At 48.1% G+C, this 18880-nt stretch overlaps 2 protein-coding genes across 4 annotated transcripts in view; one reads left to right on the forward strand and one right to left on the reverse strand.

Annotated features, from left to right (window-relative positions):
• Positions 1-8631, forward strand: part of COG3 (component of oligomeric golgi complex 3) — a 58833-nt gene extending 50202 nt beyond the window's left edge. For 2 of the 3 annotated variants that reach the window (XM_027116233.1, XM_027116235.1), the window contains 3 exons: positions 856-983; positions 1798-1896; positions 6686-8631. In XM_027116233.1, coding sequence (XP_026972034.1) covers positions 856-983; positions 1798-1896; positions 6686-6715 — 257 coding nt within the window. In that variant the 3' untranslated portion in view covers positions 6716-8631. Of the gene's footprint in view, positions 1-855; positions 984-1797; positions 1897-6685 lie in introns of those variants that run through there. The other variant, XM_027116234.1, reaches the window with a different exon arrangement.
• A 5956-nt stretch (positions 8632-14587) lies between these two features.
• Positions 14588-18880, reverse strand: part of ERICH6B (glutamate rich 6B) — a 42712-nt gene continuing 38419 nt past the window's right edge. The window contains exons 8-9 of the mRNA XM_027116118.1: positions 15544-15769; positions 14588-14896 (exon numbers count right to left, since the gene is read on the reverse strand). Of these exons, the coding sequence (XP_026971919.1) occupies positions 14588-14896; positions 15544-15769 (535 nt within the window). The remainder of the gene's footprint in view (positions 14897-15543; positions 15770-18880) is intronic.

Here is an 18880-nt window from a genome sequence, read left to right on the forward strand (position 1 = left end):
AGTTTTGCTAGACATTGCCTAATATCCCTTCCAAGAGGGTGAACAGTTTATACTCCCGTCAACAGTGGATGAGGGTGCCTGTTTCCCCACACCCCTGCCAAGTGTGGATATTCACAACCTTGGTAATTTTTACCAATCTGAAATATTTCAGTTGTTTTAATATGGGTTTCTTTAATTATGAGTGAGGTCAAGCATCTTTCAAATTATTAATCAGTCTTTTCTTTGATAACTTTCTAGGTAATTTTCTCTTTTAGATACTTTATACAGATTACGACTCTTCTTTTCCATTTGTACTTCTTTTCAGACACTACACCTGGGCTAATTATTTCAGTTACAATTTTCTGGAATTCTTTTCCTTTTCTGATAATACAATATAAGAACGTAACAAATGGATTTTTAGTTCCCATTAAATATGTGTGGGTATTTTCTGAATGATCTCATAAGACAGGGAGCATCTCTTACTGTGAGTCAGTCCTACAAATCGTTAGGAAGTAATTCTTACTAGTGCTTCTCTGCAAATGACCTTTTATTTCACCTTACACCTTATCTCCAAATGCCGAAGGCACCATATTACTATCCCTATGAATGTCCTGAGCCATGGCTGGGGGGGGGGGGCAGGATTCTTTTGCTGTTTAGCCCATGGGGTTAGAATTTTGTATACAGTAGGTACTTAATGAATGTTTATAGGGCTTGTGATTAAACTTGATAAATAAATAAGAAAAGGGAAAGAAATTCTTTGGGGAAGTAAAGAGTCTTCTTTTGCTATTTTTCTCTCCTTTTATTCCCCTCTGAATTAAAATGGAAATGTTTCTTCTGTTTTTATTTGTGATACTAAGGAGGTTAATTTCTTTCCAGCAAAAGTCAGTGACCTTGTGGCAAGTGCCTACAAGACAATAAAAGCAAAGCTGCCCCTGACGTTGAGAAGTATGTCATTGTACCTATCCAATAAAGATACTGAGTTCGTCCTGTTTAAGCCAGTTAGGGTGAGTGTCGTGATCATCTTTGAATGTTGGCCCGTCTCTTGGAGTATTCTTGCCTTGTGTACCATTTTCCTCTTCCTGTAAACATTTTGAAATGTTGGTCTACTATTCTAGTACAGTTGACTAAAAAGCACTGTGATTCTTGAAAGACTTACAAAGCATGCATCTGTCTGATTATATCTCCCTGACCTTGCCCCCAGCCCTCATTTTGTCTTAATTTCCTCATGGTTACCTGTGGCACAAGGGTAATTTCTACCTAAAAGTAGAAATCAGTAAATGAATAAATAAGTAATCAAACCCTCACATGAGATGGGGCCCAGCACTTGTGAAAGAACAGCATTTCAGGAATTATGTCCCATTTTACTGGTGAGTAGCGGAAATAAATGGCTTGCAGCGGCCATGGAGGGATTAAATGTCAGAGCAAATTTAGTACTCATAGCTTCCAGCTCTGTGTTGAGCTCACATCTTTACCCAAGGCGTTGGTTGATTTTTAAAGTACATTTTATGTGTTTGGGAACTTTATTATCTTCTGTGGAAGAAGTTGCTGCAGAAGACTGTTACTGTTCTCTGCGGGGGACAAGGCTTGCTAGAGTTTAGTTTTTCCAGTAAGTATTATCTGATAAGTCTTAGACAGGTAGTGCTTGCATGTGAAATATTAATGCAAATTGAACGTCTTTGGTAATGCCCTAGAAGATACATTTCCTCCACTTGTTTTGGCACATAGCAAGATTTAACTTTCTTAGTTATTCATATTTAAGAAGACTGAATATGTTTTCAGTGACTCATGTAATAATGATTGCCTCTTCTTCTTTCTAAGAATAATATTCAGCAAGTCTTTCAGAAGTTCCATGTCTTGTTAAAGGAAGAGTTCAGCCCTGAAGATGTCCAGATCATTGCTTGTCCTTCTATGGAACAGGTAATCCAAAGTCTGAAGATCCTTGTTACTTTTATAACCTTTTAGTTATTTTACTTGAGTACGTAATGTCTTTGAGTAACTGTGTTTTAGTTGTACTTTTAAAAATTGTACGTTGTTTTGTTCTGATGAGCAAGAGTTAAGCTCTGAATTGCTCTCTCGCATATTTAGTGCTGGCGTTAGAATTTTCAGCTGCTTTTCAGTGCTTTCTGGTATTGAAGGTTGCTGTGTTTAAGGTGAATGAACTGTTTGTGGGAGACTCAAACAGTGGTATTTAGATTGCTGAATGATTTTGTTTGCAGTATTATGATAGGAGGCCCATGTTTTAGATGAAAAACAAAAAGTGTTTTAGGGATTAGAATAGATGTTAGAAGTGTTTCTGTTTTCTCTCTTCTTCCTAAATTAAAAAAACTAAATAGAGAGCTCAGCCTGTGTTTATTATCATTCATTTATTCAGTTCAGTCAGCAGGCTTTTATTGAGTAGAAGTAGGCTGGTGCTATGGAGGGTATTTTATTTCTGGTTTTAAGATTAGTTGAGGAGTTTAGTAGGGTAAGGACTAGAGAGAGAGACTGGGGGAGAGCGGTAAGGTTAGTGAGAGCCCGATTGCTGTGGGTGGAGCCTGCGGGGAGAGAGACTGGAGGCCGAGCATGTGGTAAGTCTTGAGGAGTTTTACTTCACGGGGAGAGAAAAGATGGGGTGGTAGCTGGAGAAGAAATGGGGTCATTTTTAAATTGTGATATAATTCAGATACCATAAAATTTACCCTTTTAAAGTAGGCAATTCAGTGGTTTTTAGTATATTCAGTAAGTCCTGGCACCGTCACCACTATCTAATTTCAGAACACTTTCATCCCCCTAACAAAGAAACCCCTACCTGTTAGCAGATTCTTCATTCCCCGTCTTCTACTAACCTACCTTTGTCTCTGTGGATTTGCCTGTTGTGGACAGTGCATTAAATGGAATCGTACAGTACATGGCCTTCCGTCACTGGCTTCTTTCTCTCAGCATAATGTTTTTAAGGTGCATTCACGTTGTGGCTTGTATCAGAACTTCATCCTTTCTCATGGCTGTATGAATTTCTTTGTATGGCTCTATGGATCATATTTTAAAATGATTTCTCTGTAGTTCTAGGGTTGTAGACAGTCAGGATACTTCTTTGTTTTAATTAATTAATTAATCAATCTTTGGCTGCGTTGGGTCTTCATTGCTGCGTGTGGGCTTTTTCTAGTTGTGGCGAGCAGGGGCTACTCTTCGTTGTGGTGCGCAGGCTTCTCCTTGCAGTGGCTTCTCTTGTTGCAGAGCATGGGCTCTAGGAGCACGGGCTTCAGTAGTTGTGACTCACGGGCTCTAGAGCGCAGGCTCAGTAGTTGTGGTGCACGGGTTAGTTGCTCCGCAGCATGTGGGATCTTCCCGGACCAGGGCTCGAACCTGTGTTTCCTGCATCGGCAGGCGGATTCTTAACCACTGCGCCACCAGGGACGCCCCAGTCAGGATACTTTTTTATAAGTCATTTGAAGCAATTATATTCTATGTGATTATACCACTAACTTGACATGTAGTTAGTTTATTTTCAATATTTAGAGATTTTTTTCCGCTCGTTTTGATTTAATTTTGTTTTTATGTAAAATGTTTACATGATTCCCAAGTCAGAATTATGGAACAAGGTAAATTTGGAGAAGTCTTGCTTCCCTTTCCAGTCCCTCCAGCCTTTTCCCTCTCTCCCCTTTTAGATAGCTATTTTTATTTGTTATTGGATTATCCATTCATCCTTTTTTTTTAAAGATAGGGGAAATGTATGTTTGTATATTCGTGGGGAAGATCTAAAGAGAGGGAAAAATTGCTGCTGGGAAAATGTCCTTGAGAAGAGAAGGGGGGATGTGATCGCAGGGGCAGTTGGAGAGTGGGGCCTTTGTCAGGGGCCTGCAGGGTTCAGCGTGGAGAGAGGAGCGAAGGCCGAGCGTGTGGGCGCACGTGCAGGGAGCTGGCACACGTGATGGGCGCTCACGGAAGCTCTCCTCTGACTGCTTTGCGCTTGTGGGGGGAACAGGAAGCAGGGTCACCACTGAAAGTGAGGAGGTGCTGAAGATTCCGCAGGAAGGTTCGGTTGAGTTCAGTGGCCAGTTATGAATCCAAGAAAAAGCATTCAGCATAGTTGTCTCATGTTTTTTTTCCTCCAGTCCTCGTCAGTTGCATGAGTGTAGCCGTGGAGTTGCTGGAGGGTTTTGTCAGGGCTGTGCTTTTGCCAGGAGGGACAAGGCAGGGGCGGGTGAGGGCGGGAGAGTTAAAGAAGGGAGTGGCTGTAGTGATTGCCGTGGAACTCAAGCGAGGGAGCTGAGGGAAGGGAGTGGGGAGGAACCGTGGTTTCCAGGTCCTGGTCGAGTCAGACGGTCATTGGCGTTGGAATGTGAGAGGGAAGCTGAGCTGGGAAGATGGGTTGTGGCGATCAAAGAGTGACCTGCTTGACGATGGGACTGCGGAGGGGTTGCAGTTAGAGGTAGTGATGGGGCTGGGATGTGCCCACGGCCTGAGTAGCTGACATGGTTGGTAGAAGATGAGGCCATTGGAGGAGAGGAGCTGAGGCTAAGCCTGGAAGGGTGAGCTATCTGGATGCTGAAACCACCAAGAAGTCCTACGGGAGTAGTTTTAGGAAAGGGTGATAGCGCTCTGAGATCTGCAGGAAGTGCAGGGCTGGGTGATGGCGGAGGGGTCGTAGATGGAGGAGTGAAGCGTGGCATGGTCTGAAAAGATGAAAACCAAAGCTGGGGTGAGGTGCTGGGAGAGGGAAGGAGAATGGTCTGGAAATGACAGTGAGGAACAGAGGGGACTCTGATCCCACCTCCAGGCCCAGTGGTTCCAGGCATGTGGATGAGAAACACCCATCACTGGAGAAGGCTGCAGGGGAAGCTTGTCCTGGCAAAGGGCTGGGGGGCAGGGCTTCAGGACTTCAGAGAGGTGGGCCATGAGGTGGGAAAAGAGCTTTGAGGTAGTAGAGGAATGACTTGGGAGGCCTGGGCTTCTTGTGGTGGGTGACGTAAACATGGATAAAGGTGTGAGGAGAGCAGCTCTGATGGAGGAGAGGCAGGGGTCTGGCTGAGAACATGCAGAGTTACTGGACTCCCACTTGACTCCTGCCAGTGAGATATGTGGTTTAGCGTGTGTACGTGTGTCTGTAACTTAGAAGTTTTATAATAATCACACACACTATGTGCAGCTCAGTTGCTTTGCTTTTCTTCTTTCTCCTGTTGATGAACCACTAAATTATTTTCATGATCTACCAATGGCTTGCAGCCGAGAGTTTGAAAAACACTAATAGAGGGACTTCCCTGGTGGTGCAGTGGTTAAGAATCCGCCTGCCAATGCGGGGGACACGGGTTCGAGCCCTGGTCCGGGAAGATCCCACATGCCGCAGAGCAACTAAGCCCGTGCGCTACAACTACTGAGCCTGCGCTCTGGAGCCCGAGAGCCACAACTACTGAGCCCGCGTGCCACAGCTGCTGAAGCCCACGTGGCTAGAGCCTGTGCTCTGCAACAAGAGAAGCCACCGCAATGAGAAGCCCGGGCACCGCAACGAAGAGTAGCCCCCACTGGCTGCAACTAGAGAAAGCCCGTGTACAGCAACGAAGACCCAGGGCAGCCAGAAATAAAATTAAAAAAAAAAAGAAAAGAAAAGCACTAATAGAGACCATCATGCTCACTGTTCCTTGTTCCTCTTTCAGAACCGTTAACATTTTCTAGTTAGTAACAACAGCTGATAATACTGACTGCTGACTGAGTCACTTGGCCACAGGCTCATAGAGTAGGAACCAGAACAAGGAATTCTCTTACCCTACACGCTGCACAATGATCAAAACAGGAAATGTAACATTGATACTATTACCTAATCCTCCATCCATATTCAAATTATTTTCCCCAGTCCAGGATCCAGTCCAAGTGTTGCTTTCAGGTGTCACATCCCTTTAGTTTCTTTAAACCTGGAGCAGTTCCACAGCCTTTTTGGGCTTTCTTGACCTTGTCGGGCCAGTTATTTTGTAGAGTGTTTGGTGTTGTCTGTTTCCTCATGATTAGATTCAGGTTTTGTATTTTTGGCAGGAAAAACACAGAGGTGATTTTGTGTCCCTCTCACTGGAAGTACACATTTATAGACGAGATTAGGGGGTGATTATTTTGATTACCAAAACCCTACTGTATAGAAGGGCGCACTGCCAGGCTCATCTAGCCGCAAGTCTCTCCAGGCCAGGGTGACAGATTTGCAGAGAACATGCTTCCAGCCCCTCCTGTCGCAGTGGCGATTTCTCTGGTTTTCCCCGGGCTGGCTCTGGGTCTCGCGCTCCTTTACAGAGGGGACAGGGGGCTCCTGGTCCGGGTTAGCATATGAGGTGAAGCTCACCTGCCGTGCCTATTCTTGTGCAGTTAAGAGTCAAGAGAGTTCAGCTTACTTACAACTCTCCGCGAAACGCACTCTGCATAGAGGCCGGTGAAGTCGGTTATTTAGAGCCATTTCTGTCTCTCGTTAGTGTTGGTATGTAGTTCTTTTCTGTCTTCCTGATTGGATTCTTAATGAATTTTGAGGGCCCAGGTTCGGCGATACCTCCCCACAGGCCCTGACAATGCACAGCGCCCGGGGCTGCTTCTGGAATCAGCACCGCAGGTCCAGTTTATACCTTACAGCCATGTTTACTGGTCTCTTAAAAATCAGACATTTCCTCTCATTCTTTTTTGAGGATCTAAACAACTTACCTTGAGTATGGTATTCCACAGCAGAACTAACAAGGCCTTTCTCTTTGCTTTTCAGCTGAACCTCCTACTGTCAGTTTCTAAATAACCAGGCCTGTCGGGCTGTGTGCGTAAATGGCCGGTCCGGCAGGAGCCGGCTGCCAAGTCCCACGGCCTGCAGGACACCGGGGAATTGTGCGAGGGGCTTCCCGAGAACCACAGGGCTGCTCAGGGCTGACCGCAGAATGAAGTGGAAGCAAAGTGTGACGTGATTTGTGTTTCTCTTTTGAAAACATCAAAATGCCAAAGATAAGCTATAATCTATGAGCGCTGATTACTGCCTCATTTAAATGGTCACAAGCAGTGTAAGGTTTTAAGAGGAAGCTATGGTGGGCACGCAGTGAAATGGTTCTTAAGAAAAATGTGCAATGAAAATAGATTACAATAAATAGTGCAAAGAACTTTACAGAAATACAGCTAATTAGAAAGCTTCTAAGAGAAAGGTTTGTTGAAGCGTGAAACACTGCACTTTTAACCACTGAGCATTCCACAGTGACTATTTTTTTATTTCCAGAAATGTTATTTCCACACCCTATTTAATGTAATGTTTCTCCCGTCACTTTGAAATTTAGTTTGGGATAGATTGGGTGCTTCTGAGAACATGTTCTGCTTTCCTGGGAATTCAGCGTGTTATCTTTCTGTGTGTTTGATGTGAGGTAGTTTCAAGGTGTAAGGTCCCTGGATCTGTACTGCATGAATTGCTTAGGTGCAGAGTGTTCAAAAGTAGGCCGGTAGCTGCAGCGTCCTCATGGTAGATAACGTGCTGTATCTTTCATGAGAATCTTCATGGTACAGTAGGCAGTGTCCGTGAGGGGGAAGTACCAATTTTGGCGTCTTCCGTCTGGCACATAAAGGAGGAGAGGAAGCCTGATGAATAGTGTATCTTGTGCACGAAGGTTAGGGTTACCAGCTTTCTGCACACTGCCTTCCGTTTCCGTGGTTCTTTGAAAGGTGAACATTTTCACGTCCTGTACCTTCATGGTGGCTGTGCTGCGAGCCTGCCTTGTGGATCTGTACCCTGCGACAGCAGGATACATTTCACTCGGAGACGAGGATGACGAAGACCACCCATCCCTTAACATCAACCACACGATAGCAGCGATCATCAAAAAAATTATGCACATCTCTGAGTTTTCCTACAAATACGTTTCCTGATTGGATTGGTTTTGCCTCTGATGTTATATATAGTAAATGTAACCTGCTCTTTGGTTCACAATGAATTTTGAGTTATTCAGACACTAGTTTAGCGATAGAATGCTCACAAGGGTTCTGGAATGTAGCCAGCAGACCTCATTCTGTGAGACTGTAGCATTTCTCATCCGCTTCAAGCAGACTTCCGCCATGTGTAGATAGGTTGCATATCCTGATGTCTGTCATTTTAAACAGGTCACTTGTTTTCAGCTCAGTTTAACTTGGTGATGGATGTTGCTCGATAGAGCTTCATACTCTCTATTTTGGGAAGGTAGAAGGTAAAGAGGGTCCATGTTCACTCTTCAACAGGAAATGAATGAATTAGGAAGATTATATTTACTTCCACTTACTATTTTAAATATGTGTTTAATGAAATAAACTGTACAATCCAGTTTTGTATATTATATGTACATTTGATTTTTAAATAGCCTTTCCAGAGAAATGAGGGCACGATTATCGTACAATACTTGACTGATTTAATTTGATGTACAGAGCAGAGCGTGTTCTTAAGGATAAAAGTATTTGATAGCACTCGTTCTTGTGTTTTGAGTCTTTTATTTCTGAAACGAACACCTTACAAAAGTGCTGAGTAGGTGATAGTGATCCAACTTGTTTGCTAAATGACTGTTTAAATCTGTACAGTTTCAAGTGTTTACTTATACAGAGTGTACATACTTTCAGATAATTAATTTAAAATGCTTTATATTATTTGGCTAGAATTTGCTGTTTTTAATAAATGTGAATTTTTTAAAAAATAAAGATTTTTGCTTCCTACTTTTTGTCCCCATTGGTCTGTTATGTGTGTGGATTCTTTAAAAAATTTTTTAAATTGAAATTAAAGATAACTTGTAGATTCACATGCAGTTGTGAGAAATAATACAGAGCGATCCTGTGTACCTTTACCTGATTTCTCCCAATGGTGTCATCTTGCAGAACAATAACACGTGTCACAAGCAGGATGTTGACAGTGTTACCCTCCACCAACGTTATTCCGATTTCCCCGGTTTTACTTGTACTGTGTGGATTCTTTTGGCAAGATGATTATTGTGGAAAGACATTTTGAAGCATCTTAATGCTTCATTAGGTGACAGATAATTTTTCTTTATTTGCAAAACTGCCAGTTTCCTGAGTACTATCAGCACAAATAGTTGTGCTGAAATTTAGTATTATTGAAGTCACACTAAAAACAAATTTGTATTTCCACAACCCCATATCTTTAAATTCTCTTCTGCTGTTACCTTACAAGGAAGAAAGAATAGTCAACCTTAGTTTTTAAAAAGGGTCCATTTAGGGCTTCCCTCGTGGCGCAGTGGTTGGGAGTCCCCCTGCTGATGCAGGGGACACGGGTTCATGCCCTGGTCCAGGAAGATCCCACATGCCGTGGAGCGGCTGGGCCCGTGAGCCATGGCCGCTGGGCCTGCACGTCCGGAGCCTGTGCTCCACAACGGGAGAGGCCACAACAGTGGGAGGCCCGCATACCACAAAAAAACCCAAAAAACAAAAAACCCAAAAAAAACAAAGAGTCCATTTATTAAAGGAACTGGGGGTGTGTTGGTGGAGAGAAGGTTACTTCTCAGAAAAGAGGAACTTCATCGATTCCTTTCTGGCGTGCTTTTCTTCTGGTGGTGGTTCCTCCACTAGCTTGTCTGTCTGCTCTTCCTCAGCACCCAACCCCCATAGAAAGGAGACAGCTGCTGGAAACTTGGTATAATGGCATCCATTAAATAGTCATCCAATAAATGCGTATTGGGGGGGGGGTTTAAAAACATTTTTCCTGGTTATCAAAATATGTTCACTATTAGACATTTCTGTAGTGTTTGCATTTCAACATAAAATGTGAAAGTCTTCCATAAATGAACCTTGAAAGGTAAACTGCTGTTAAATGTTTGGCATATAGCTTCCAGATTTTTTTCTATGTATGTTCTAAAATAACTTTTCTTACAGGATTGGGCTCTTTTACACTTTTATTAATCAGGTGAGTTTATTGATTGATTGATTGATTGATTGGCTGTGCCACACGGCTTGCAGGATCTTAGTTCCCCTACCAGGAATTGAACCTGGGCCCCGGCAGTAAAACCGAGTCCTAACCACTGGACCACCAGGGAATTCCCAGTCAGGTGCGTTTTAATTATCATTGCTTAGACACACACTCATTTGCTGAACTGTTTGAAGTAAGTTGCAGGCATCATGACATTTTACCCCTAAATACTTCAGCATCCAGCTCCAAACAGTAACCCTAAGACCGTTATCACACCTCAAAGAAAAAAAAAATCAGTAATATCTACTGTGTAGCCCATATTCCACTTTCCTCGATTGTTCCCCAAAATGTTTCATAGCTTTTTCTTTTCCAGGTTCATACGTGTTAACTTGATTGTTCCATCTCTTTAGTCTCTTTTAATTTAGACAATTCGTAAAGTTTTTGTTTGCTTGTTTTCATGGCAATGACTTTTTTTTTTTTAAAAATAATGTGTGGACTCCTTATAGAATGGACCAGAGTCTGCAGAAGGCATTCTTTTCAAGTACGTGGAACATTTGCCAAGACAGATAGATGCTGGGCCATAAAACAACAAAACAACCCAAATGTGATCTGCAACAGTAGTTCTCAACAAGGGATGACCCCTGCCCCCTGCCACCAAGGGTGCGTTTGGCAACGCCTGTAGACATTTTTGGTTGTCATGACTGGTGTGTGTGGGGTATTACTGGCTTCTAGTTGGTAGAAGCAACTAGAACTGCCAAATATGCACAGGCTAGCCTCCCACTACACATAATTATCCACTCCAAAATGTGGATGGTGGCAAGGTTGCAGAACCCTGTGATGTATACAGCAACCCCCAATTTCTAGCACTTGCTATCCCCTCACCGGGCTTAGTTGTGTTCATACCAACAAATGATGTCTTTTACTTACTTGGTTTTTTTTTTTTTTTTGGCTGCGCCGGGTCTTAGTTGCAGCATGCAAACTCTTGGTTCCCTGACCAGGGATCGAACCCGGGCCCCCTGCATTGGGAGCGAAGAGTCTTAGCCACTTGGCCACCAGGGAAGTCCCTACTTGTTTTTATTTTTTCTGACTCCCCCAGTCTGGATTGTAAGCTACCCGGGGGAGGGGCTTTGCTGTGTTTACAGCTGTATACCTAGTGCCTAGAACAGTGCCTGAGGTAGATGCTCAGTATCTGTTGAAAGAATCCACTTGGGCCCAAGTCACACAGCCTTCCCTTCCCCATCCCATTCCTACCAAGTCCTGCCTGTTCTCTACCCCCTCCTGCCCGCCTCTATTTCCTCCCCTCTGCTATTTCCGATGCCATTGCCCTGTGTCAAGGCCTTCGTTTTCAATATTCCTTGCTGGGAATATTGGAGTGTCTTTACTACAAGAACCTGGTCTTTTTTTTTTTTTTAGTATTTATTTATTTATTTGGCTGTATCAGGTCTTAGTTGCGGCACGTGGGATCTTTGTTGCCGTGCGCGGGATCTTTAGTTGCAGCATGTGAACTCTTAGTTGCAGCATATGGGATCTAGTGCCCTGACTAGGGATCGAACCCAGGCCCCCTGCATTGGGAGTGTGGAGTCTTGGCCTCTGGACCACCAGGGAAGTCCCCAGGAACCTAGTCTTATTACCACTCTCCTTCCCCTTTGCTAAAACTTTCACCTCCTGATGCACACGGGCTGTTCAGGCTCCTGCATATCTATCTGCCCACACTTGTCTCCTTACTACTCATCCTTTGTATCTCTCAGGGTCCTTGAGTGTAAGCAACAGAAGGCATCATGTCGAACTTGAGCAGAAAAGGGCTTTAATGGAAGGAAATGGGAGTGCAGGGGACAGACCAGAAGCAGGAGGACCAGAGGAAGGAGAACAGGAAGCATTACAGATGCAGGTTTATAGTGCCCCTCAGCTCCAAATCCACCCTTTTGGGCCCTGCTTTGAGATTCTGGAGCTGGACCCTGAGAACATTTCTCCATTGCCAGCTGGTGCAAAGTTAGGCTCGGTAGGGTGCTGGCGCCACGCTGCAAGGCACAGGGGAAGGGCGTCTCTTTCCGTTTCTGGTGTCGGTTTTGCTTCCTACACTGCGCTGCAGCCGTATGTGTGTTGGGGGGTGTCTGGTGGTACTTGCTCTCTAGTGAGTTTTCCTGGTATCCAAGCAGGAAGCGTCTTGTGAACCAGCTTGTTGCAGGTGCAATTGGTTAAGATACTGGAGTTGGGTGGGCCCCTCATCCAGTATGACTGGTGTTCATATAAAAAGGGGAAGTTTGATACAGGGATGTGCACACAGGGAGAGCACCATGTGAAAACTGCCAAAGACAAAGGAACTACTAGAAGCTGGGAGACGGGCCTGGGCCACATCCTTCCCACGCTCTTGATCTTGGACTTAGGGCTTCCAGAACTGTGAGATGATACATTTTTGTTGTGTAAGCCACCCAGTGTGTGGTCCTTTTTGTTACAGCAGCTCTAGCAAACTAATACAGAGGGTGGGGGCCAGATTTTTATAGTTCCCGGTCATCTGGCTACTTTCGCTACTTCCTTCACAATCTGTGAGGTAACTCCCTTTTCCTTATGAAATAGTCCCTGGGTGCTGGGTAATTGTGTCCGGCCGGTGATAAGACTCGAACAGAGCAGCAGCTACAAGAGAGGCTGGAAATGCCTAAAACCGACGTGAAATACTGTGTCTCTACAGACGTTGGCAATAGAATATTTAAAACAGGGAGCTGACCGAGCACAATGCCTCTGCGAGGCCACCTGCTGACAGTCTCTGTGTTAATGGGGTGAGTCATGTCTTCAGGTTTTGTGGAAGGAGAAAGACCAGGGAGAGGCACTGACGGATGATAAAGTGCCCACACCTGTGCAGCGCCACGCTGAGCGCTTCACTGACGCCACCTGCTTTCATTCTAACTCTGCAAGGTGTGTTGGTGGTTGCCCTCCTGTTCCAGAGGAGGAAACGGAGTCCTAGAGGGGCTCACTGCCGTGGCCAAGGTCGCACAGCTGGCGGGTGGTGGCACCAAGACCCCCACCAGGGCTGTCTGCTTCCCAGGCACACGTGGGAGGAGCGTCGGGGCTCTGAGATGCACGCAGGCTCGGGAGGATTTGTTTGCTGCGAGACGCGACTGCGGAGCTTCTTGTCTCCAGGGCCTGGTAAGAGAAGGGACCTCTGCCCACGCCAGCGGAGGTGTAAACTAACAAGGTCCCTAGAATGGCTGTGTCCTGAGTCAACCCAAGCACTGTGTGGCCTGTGACGGTCTGCTCCCCAGCGGTCACTACCTGGCAACAAAGTACCTGTTGTCTTAGCTGATGATGCTACTTGCCAACAAGGTGTGATAGTCACACTGGGAAAGTGACCATGCAGCACCCCACTACTGCCAGCCTGACCACCCTGGCCCCACCCCAGGCACGCAGTTGTCGGGATTTGGGGTGAGGACGAGACTTTGGTGAGCGCAGTGTGGGATCGGCTGGAGAGCGGGGCCGCGAAGGTGGGGCTGGGCTGTCTGTTCACAGCTGGGATCAGCTGGCTAATTGCTAGGCTGAGCTGGGAAGGAGGTGTTTCCTGTACTCTTGGTTCAGGCTGTAGTTGAGGCCATCCTGGGAAGTTTGCAGTATCCCAGGGACATATAAAAGGCACGCTATCGGGGATTGCCCAGCTCCTGAGTGCCCCTTTTCTAGAAACTACTGCCCCTCTCCATGCTTGACATCGACTAGGAGCCTAAGACATAACCCCACCCTCCCTTACCACAGTGGATCACACCAAGTGTGGCCTCCTGATCAAGCCAGGCCAATAGAGACCAGTGGGATCTTTTGAGAAAGACCAGGAGACAAAGCCATGTGAACTGAGATGCATAGAAAACACGTCTTTGGGCTTCCCTGGTGGCGCAGTGGTTGGGAGTCCGCCTGCCGATGCAGGGGACGCGGGTTCGTGCCCCGGTCCGGGGAGATCCCACATGCCGCGGAGCGGCTGGGCCCGTGAGCCATGGCCGCTGAGCCTGCGCGTCCAGAGCCTGTGCTCCGCAACGGGAGAGGCCACAGCAGTGAGAGGCCCGCGTACCGCAAAAAAATAAAAAATAAAAAAATAAAAACATGTCTTTGGAACAAGACCGGTGTCGCAGAGCTGAGAACGAAAGTCCTCCTGGCTCCCGGGGCCCTCCCACGTGCCAGTCCTTTCTGAGACCCATTGCATCTTCCATCCAGATTACACGTTTCCCATTTTGCTTTACCTATTTGAGTTGGTGACTGTAACCAGTGACCAAAAGGGGCCCAGCTATTGAAGAGAGTTTAAGTGTGGGTCCTTTTGGGCTCCTGGTGTGGGGGACTGGCTGCAGGCTGGTGCTGCTTTGCTGACTGGGCGTCCCTCTGTCTTGGCGGGGGTGTTTGTGAAGCTACTATTTCTAGACCCATTTTACAGATGAGAAAACTGAGGCAGAGAGCTACTTGCCCAAGGTCACACAGCCAACAGTGGGCAGAGCTAGGCTTTGAGGTAGTCTGTGTCCTGAGTCAACCCAAGCATGGGAAAGTCACAAAAGAACATCTGCATTCATGTGATCAGTAGAAGCAAGCAGGACAGGTGTTGACGTGTATTGTCTGCTGAAACAATTTGCTTCTAATGCTGGCAGGGCGCATGATTAAGTCTCTTCTGTGCCCAGCCACAGACTCTGTCAGCCCCTCTCAGCCCCTGAAAAACTTTTTTTTTTTTTTCTCCAAATCAAGGAGCTGTGATAGGTCCCAAATTACAAACCAGCTCCCACAAGATATGAACTAGGGCTTTGGGGGTTTCCTCGGGGCTTTGGACACCTCCACCTCCCGGGAACGTTCAGCACATGCCGAAGCAGCACAATTTGGTGACTGCCCCGGCTTGGAAGATGAGAGTTCCTCCTCCGACTCATATCGTCTTGTTGGCAAGATCTTGCTGCCCTGTATGAAGCATTCCAAATCAGAGGTGGTCAGTGTACTCAGGATCGTCCTCATTTTCCCTAGAAGGATCTGGATCTTCTGAGCCGTTGAACTGAATTCCATCTCCAGGACTGCTTCCTTCTTCATTTCGCTCAGCACCGCCGGGGTAATGTACTGTGGGAATTCACAGGCGGCTCGTGAGGATTAATGCTACCTGGGCGCCAAGCTCCCCCCGCGTCAGGATTAGGACCCTGTGGCCATGACCGAGCCTTCCCTGGAAACGTCACTCTCCAGGGCCAATCTGTGAACCCAGCCCTACCACCAGCAACCTTGCTGCTGCTTCCCCAAGACACTCACTTGGCCTGTGCCCGTGGCCACATCCCAACCTGACCCCAAACCAAAGGGTGGCCAGCTGCTGGGCCCTGGTGTGACCTGCCTTCCAAAGGCTGTGCCCTCCTGGGGGCGTCCAGCTTCTCCCCTTGGCTTCCCTAGCACAGCAGGAGAGTGAGGCCCTCACGGTGTCTGCCTACGGGCCCCACATCCATCTGGAGCTCCCTTGGAGCGTGTCTGGGTCTTGCTGGGATGCGAATGTCAGTTTCCTCAGCTCCGAATCTTATGTTAAGTGATAAGTGTTCGGAAGTTAAATGATTGCTTTGTATATGGTCAAGCATCAGGTCAGGGAAGGGGGCCTCGTTTCCCTAGGGATTGGAGTGTTGAAAAACATGGCCTGGAGGCCTGGGCATGGACCAGTTCAAGCCAGCAGTGGCCTGCGTGCAGGTAGTTCCCCACCTGGCAGGAGACGTGGGGAGTTGAGACCTTACCTTGTACTTGGTGCCTAGGTTTAAGCAAATGTGCTGCTGCTTGTGGATGAAGCGGAAGATGATCTTATCCTGGCTCCTTATTTGTACCTTGATGTACTGGTTGATTTTCAAGGAGATGGGCTGGATGGGGGGTGCATGGATGTGGAGGTTCAGATCCCACCAGTTCCAGGCCTTCTGGTACTTGTCTCTGGTGAAGTAGTATCCCAGGTTTGGGCTCAGGTTCAACCTAGACCAAGAAGGCATCAGGCAGCCACAGCACTGGGCCCTGGGGGCGAGGGCACAGCCTCTCCCAGGGGTGCAAGCCTGCCCCTCCTTCCTCCCCTCCCACCCGTGCTCTTTCCCCCCAACGTGGGGCCTTGGCAGGTGGGAGAAATGCCAACAAGGAGGTGAACCCATCTAGGTGCAGCCCTTTGGCCCTGGCCTGTCCATGTTCAGCCTCCTCTGGTGCTCCTGGCCCCTCACACCCAATTGCTCCTTTTGGTTCCCGGGTCACACGTGCTCTCGAACTCCTCATGGCTTTGCCGTGCTGTTCCCTCTGCCTGGAGAGGTCTCCCCACCCTGCTTGGCGTGGTTCCCTCCTGCTTATGCTGTAAGCCCCGGCTTAAATGTCACCTCCTCAGAGAGGCCCTTCCTGAAGCCCCCTGAGTCCCGATATGACTATCTCCATCTCTTTGTTAATTTCCTTCCTATGATTTACTAATACACATTGATTCCCTTTATTTGGTGTAGTTGGGTTCTGTAAAGTTGCCTCAAACACAGAGTTAGCGAATACTGAACCACTGCTCCCTGGGGAAATAGGTGTGTGTATATATCACATAGATAACCGTACATACTAGAAACAACCCATCCTGGTAGATTCCAGCCGGCGGCCCCAGAACTGAAGCTGCTGGTGCCACGTGCCCTGCTCCTCCTGGCTCCATCCTCTGGTTCCCTCGTCAAGAGCTGAATTAAGAAGGCAAAGCAGCTGGGAATGTGCACATCAGGCAACTCAAATCCTTCAGTGCTCTGTGCGTGTTTGTGACTCTATGTGGAATGTGTGCATTTGCATCTTTCCCCTGGGAGCAATGGTTCAGGGTTTGCTAGTTCATGTTCTGCAGACCTTATAGAACAGAACTATCTCGAATAATGAGAATCGACTGGGTTTGCTTATCATCCGTCCGTCCCACTAAAATGGAAATGTAACTTGTGGTCTGGAGGGAAGGGTCCACCTCTGTCTGGCTCCCGGGTGGCCCCTGCCCCGCACTGCGCCTGGCGCCCGCGGAAACAGCTGTGGGTGAGCGAGGGGTGGTGGGCTCCTCCCTCTTTCAGCCCAGGCCCTGCTCTCCTTTGAGCCGTCCCTTCCTGGCATTTCAAGCCCACCATAGCCCTCTGCCCTGGCTTCTGCTTTTTGAATCCCACCGGGGCCGTCTTGAGAATTGGTGCTGATGGGTAGCAACTTCTCTCGGGAGTCAAATGCAGAAGGGAAGAGAATCTGGGACCTGGGTTAGTCAGGAGAAGGTAGGGTTTGGGGGAGCCCGGATTACTCAGACCACCTGTCAGGCCTCGTCTGGGGTGTTCAGGGGCCTTGTAGGACGCTGGGAGGGAGAGGCCGGCTCAGGCCTGCTAACGGCTGCCTTGTTCACTTCCAATAAGGAGAACTTCTTCTGGTCACTCCCCAGCGCTAGGTCCTCCTGTTGCTTCCCACTGCCCATCGAGCCGAGTGCAAATTATTAAGTCCCTTCACCATGGGGCCCAGCCTGTCCAACCACATCCCTCTTTACCTTGACAAGAGGCTGTGATGCATGTAATGTATTAAAAACCTGGGCTCTGGAGCCAGAATTTCTAGGTTCATAGCTTGGCTCTGCCATTTGCAAGCTGTGTGACCTTGGGCCAGTTACTTAACCTCTCTGTGCCTCAGTAAAATGCAGATAATAACAGTGCTTTACTCATAGGGTATTTGTGAGGATTAAGTGCCTGTACAAAGCAGTAAGTCGTTGAACATTAGGATCTCCTTATTATCATTGATGGAGAGGGCAAACAGGAGTCTTCTTTCACTCTGCAGGGGAGCGGATCCCCGCTAGCTTCTAACCCTTTAAATGGCTCCCATCAGAATTTTTGCACGAGGCCCTCCCCATTTCCCAGGGTTAGGATCTGTCTCAGCCTGGAGGTATCCGGTTCTGGGCTAAGCCTCCCTCAAGAAATTGGCGTCTAGAACACCCAGGAATGGTGTGAAATTGAAGGCTTCTTCTCAGGGGATGTAAAGACCCAAACTGTGGAGCTGGCGGGACCCACCACCAGGGACCCCGAGTTTGGGCAGGTCTGGGGCCTTGCTGTGTGGGACCCTGAGCTCTGGAGGGAGGCCTGGTCTGCGGTTCCTCAAGCGTGGGTCTGGAGGGTGGAGGTGAAGCTTAGTTTCCACACAGCTGGCAAACTTCAGCCACGCCTTCTGGCTTCCCTGAGGAGATGGGATCAAAAAATGACCCGAGAAGTATTCAGTCCTCCAATCAGCTTGGTGCTCCATCCTTCCCAGGGCCTGTGATGCGAAGGAGGAATGGAGGCGGGGCTGGACCAGGAGAGAGGTGGGATTCCCCGCAGTGATGAGGGTCGGCGGGGCCCTGGCGCAGCAGCTGAATGTTCCCAAATGGCTTGGAGGGCCTTTGCCACAGGATCTCTCTCCCAGTGACGAGGGGCCTGCAGTTCTGACCGTGAAGTCCGTCAGGGGCTGAGTCCCTCTGCGGTGGGAGCAGTCTTCTCGGGTGCCACCACCCCTGCGGGCGGAAGCAGCTTGGGGCGCTCTGACCCGTGGTGTGAACTTTCAGGTGTGATGGGTGTGAGGCTTTACACAGGAACAGTCCCTCTCCCATCCAGGTCTCTGATGCCTGAAATGCCATCCGTGGAGCCACTTTGGTTGAAGTCAAATGAGATGAGAGCTTGACCCAGAGAGAGAAGATGCAGCTGCCCTTGGGAGAGGCAGTAAGAAAGCCTTGGCAATGAACTGCTTACAGCTGAGCGCGGGGCAGCCGCCTGGGGCCTCCCGGCCTGTGCGCAGAGCGGCCGAGCCCTGTCGGGGTAGTCGGAGTGGGAGCGCTTCTCTTCTCCCACTCAGTCTGCCCGGCCAGCAGCAAGAAGGAAGGGCAAGAAAAAGCAACAGTGACACGTCTGTGGAGGCTCTCCTGCCATGGGGGCCCCTGATGGGCGGCGGGTGAGAGCGGAGGCCCTCGGGGGCCCGGACCCTGGCCTGTGGCCCTGGGGGCAGGATGCTGCCCGGGCCCCTTGCTAAGATTTTCGGGGCGCACTCTGAGCAGAACCGATTCTCTTTCAACATCCCACAGCCTCTTGGTTGTAAGCGGCCCAGTTT

This window comes from Aethalodelphis obliquidens, unplaced genomic scaffold (assembly GCF_003676395.1).
Source record: "Aethalodelphis obliquidens isolate GAN/ISIS:26980383/991018 unplaced genomic scaffold, ASM367639v1 scaffold16, whole genome shotgun sequence".
In the NCBI taxonomy this organism is placed as follows: Eukaryota; Metazoa; Chordata; class Mammalia; order Artiodactyla; family Delphinidae; genus Aethalodelphis; species Aethalodelphis obliquidens.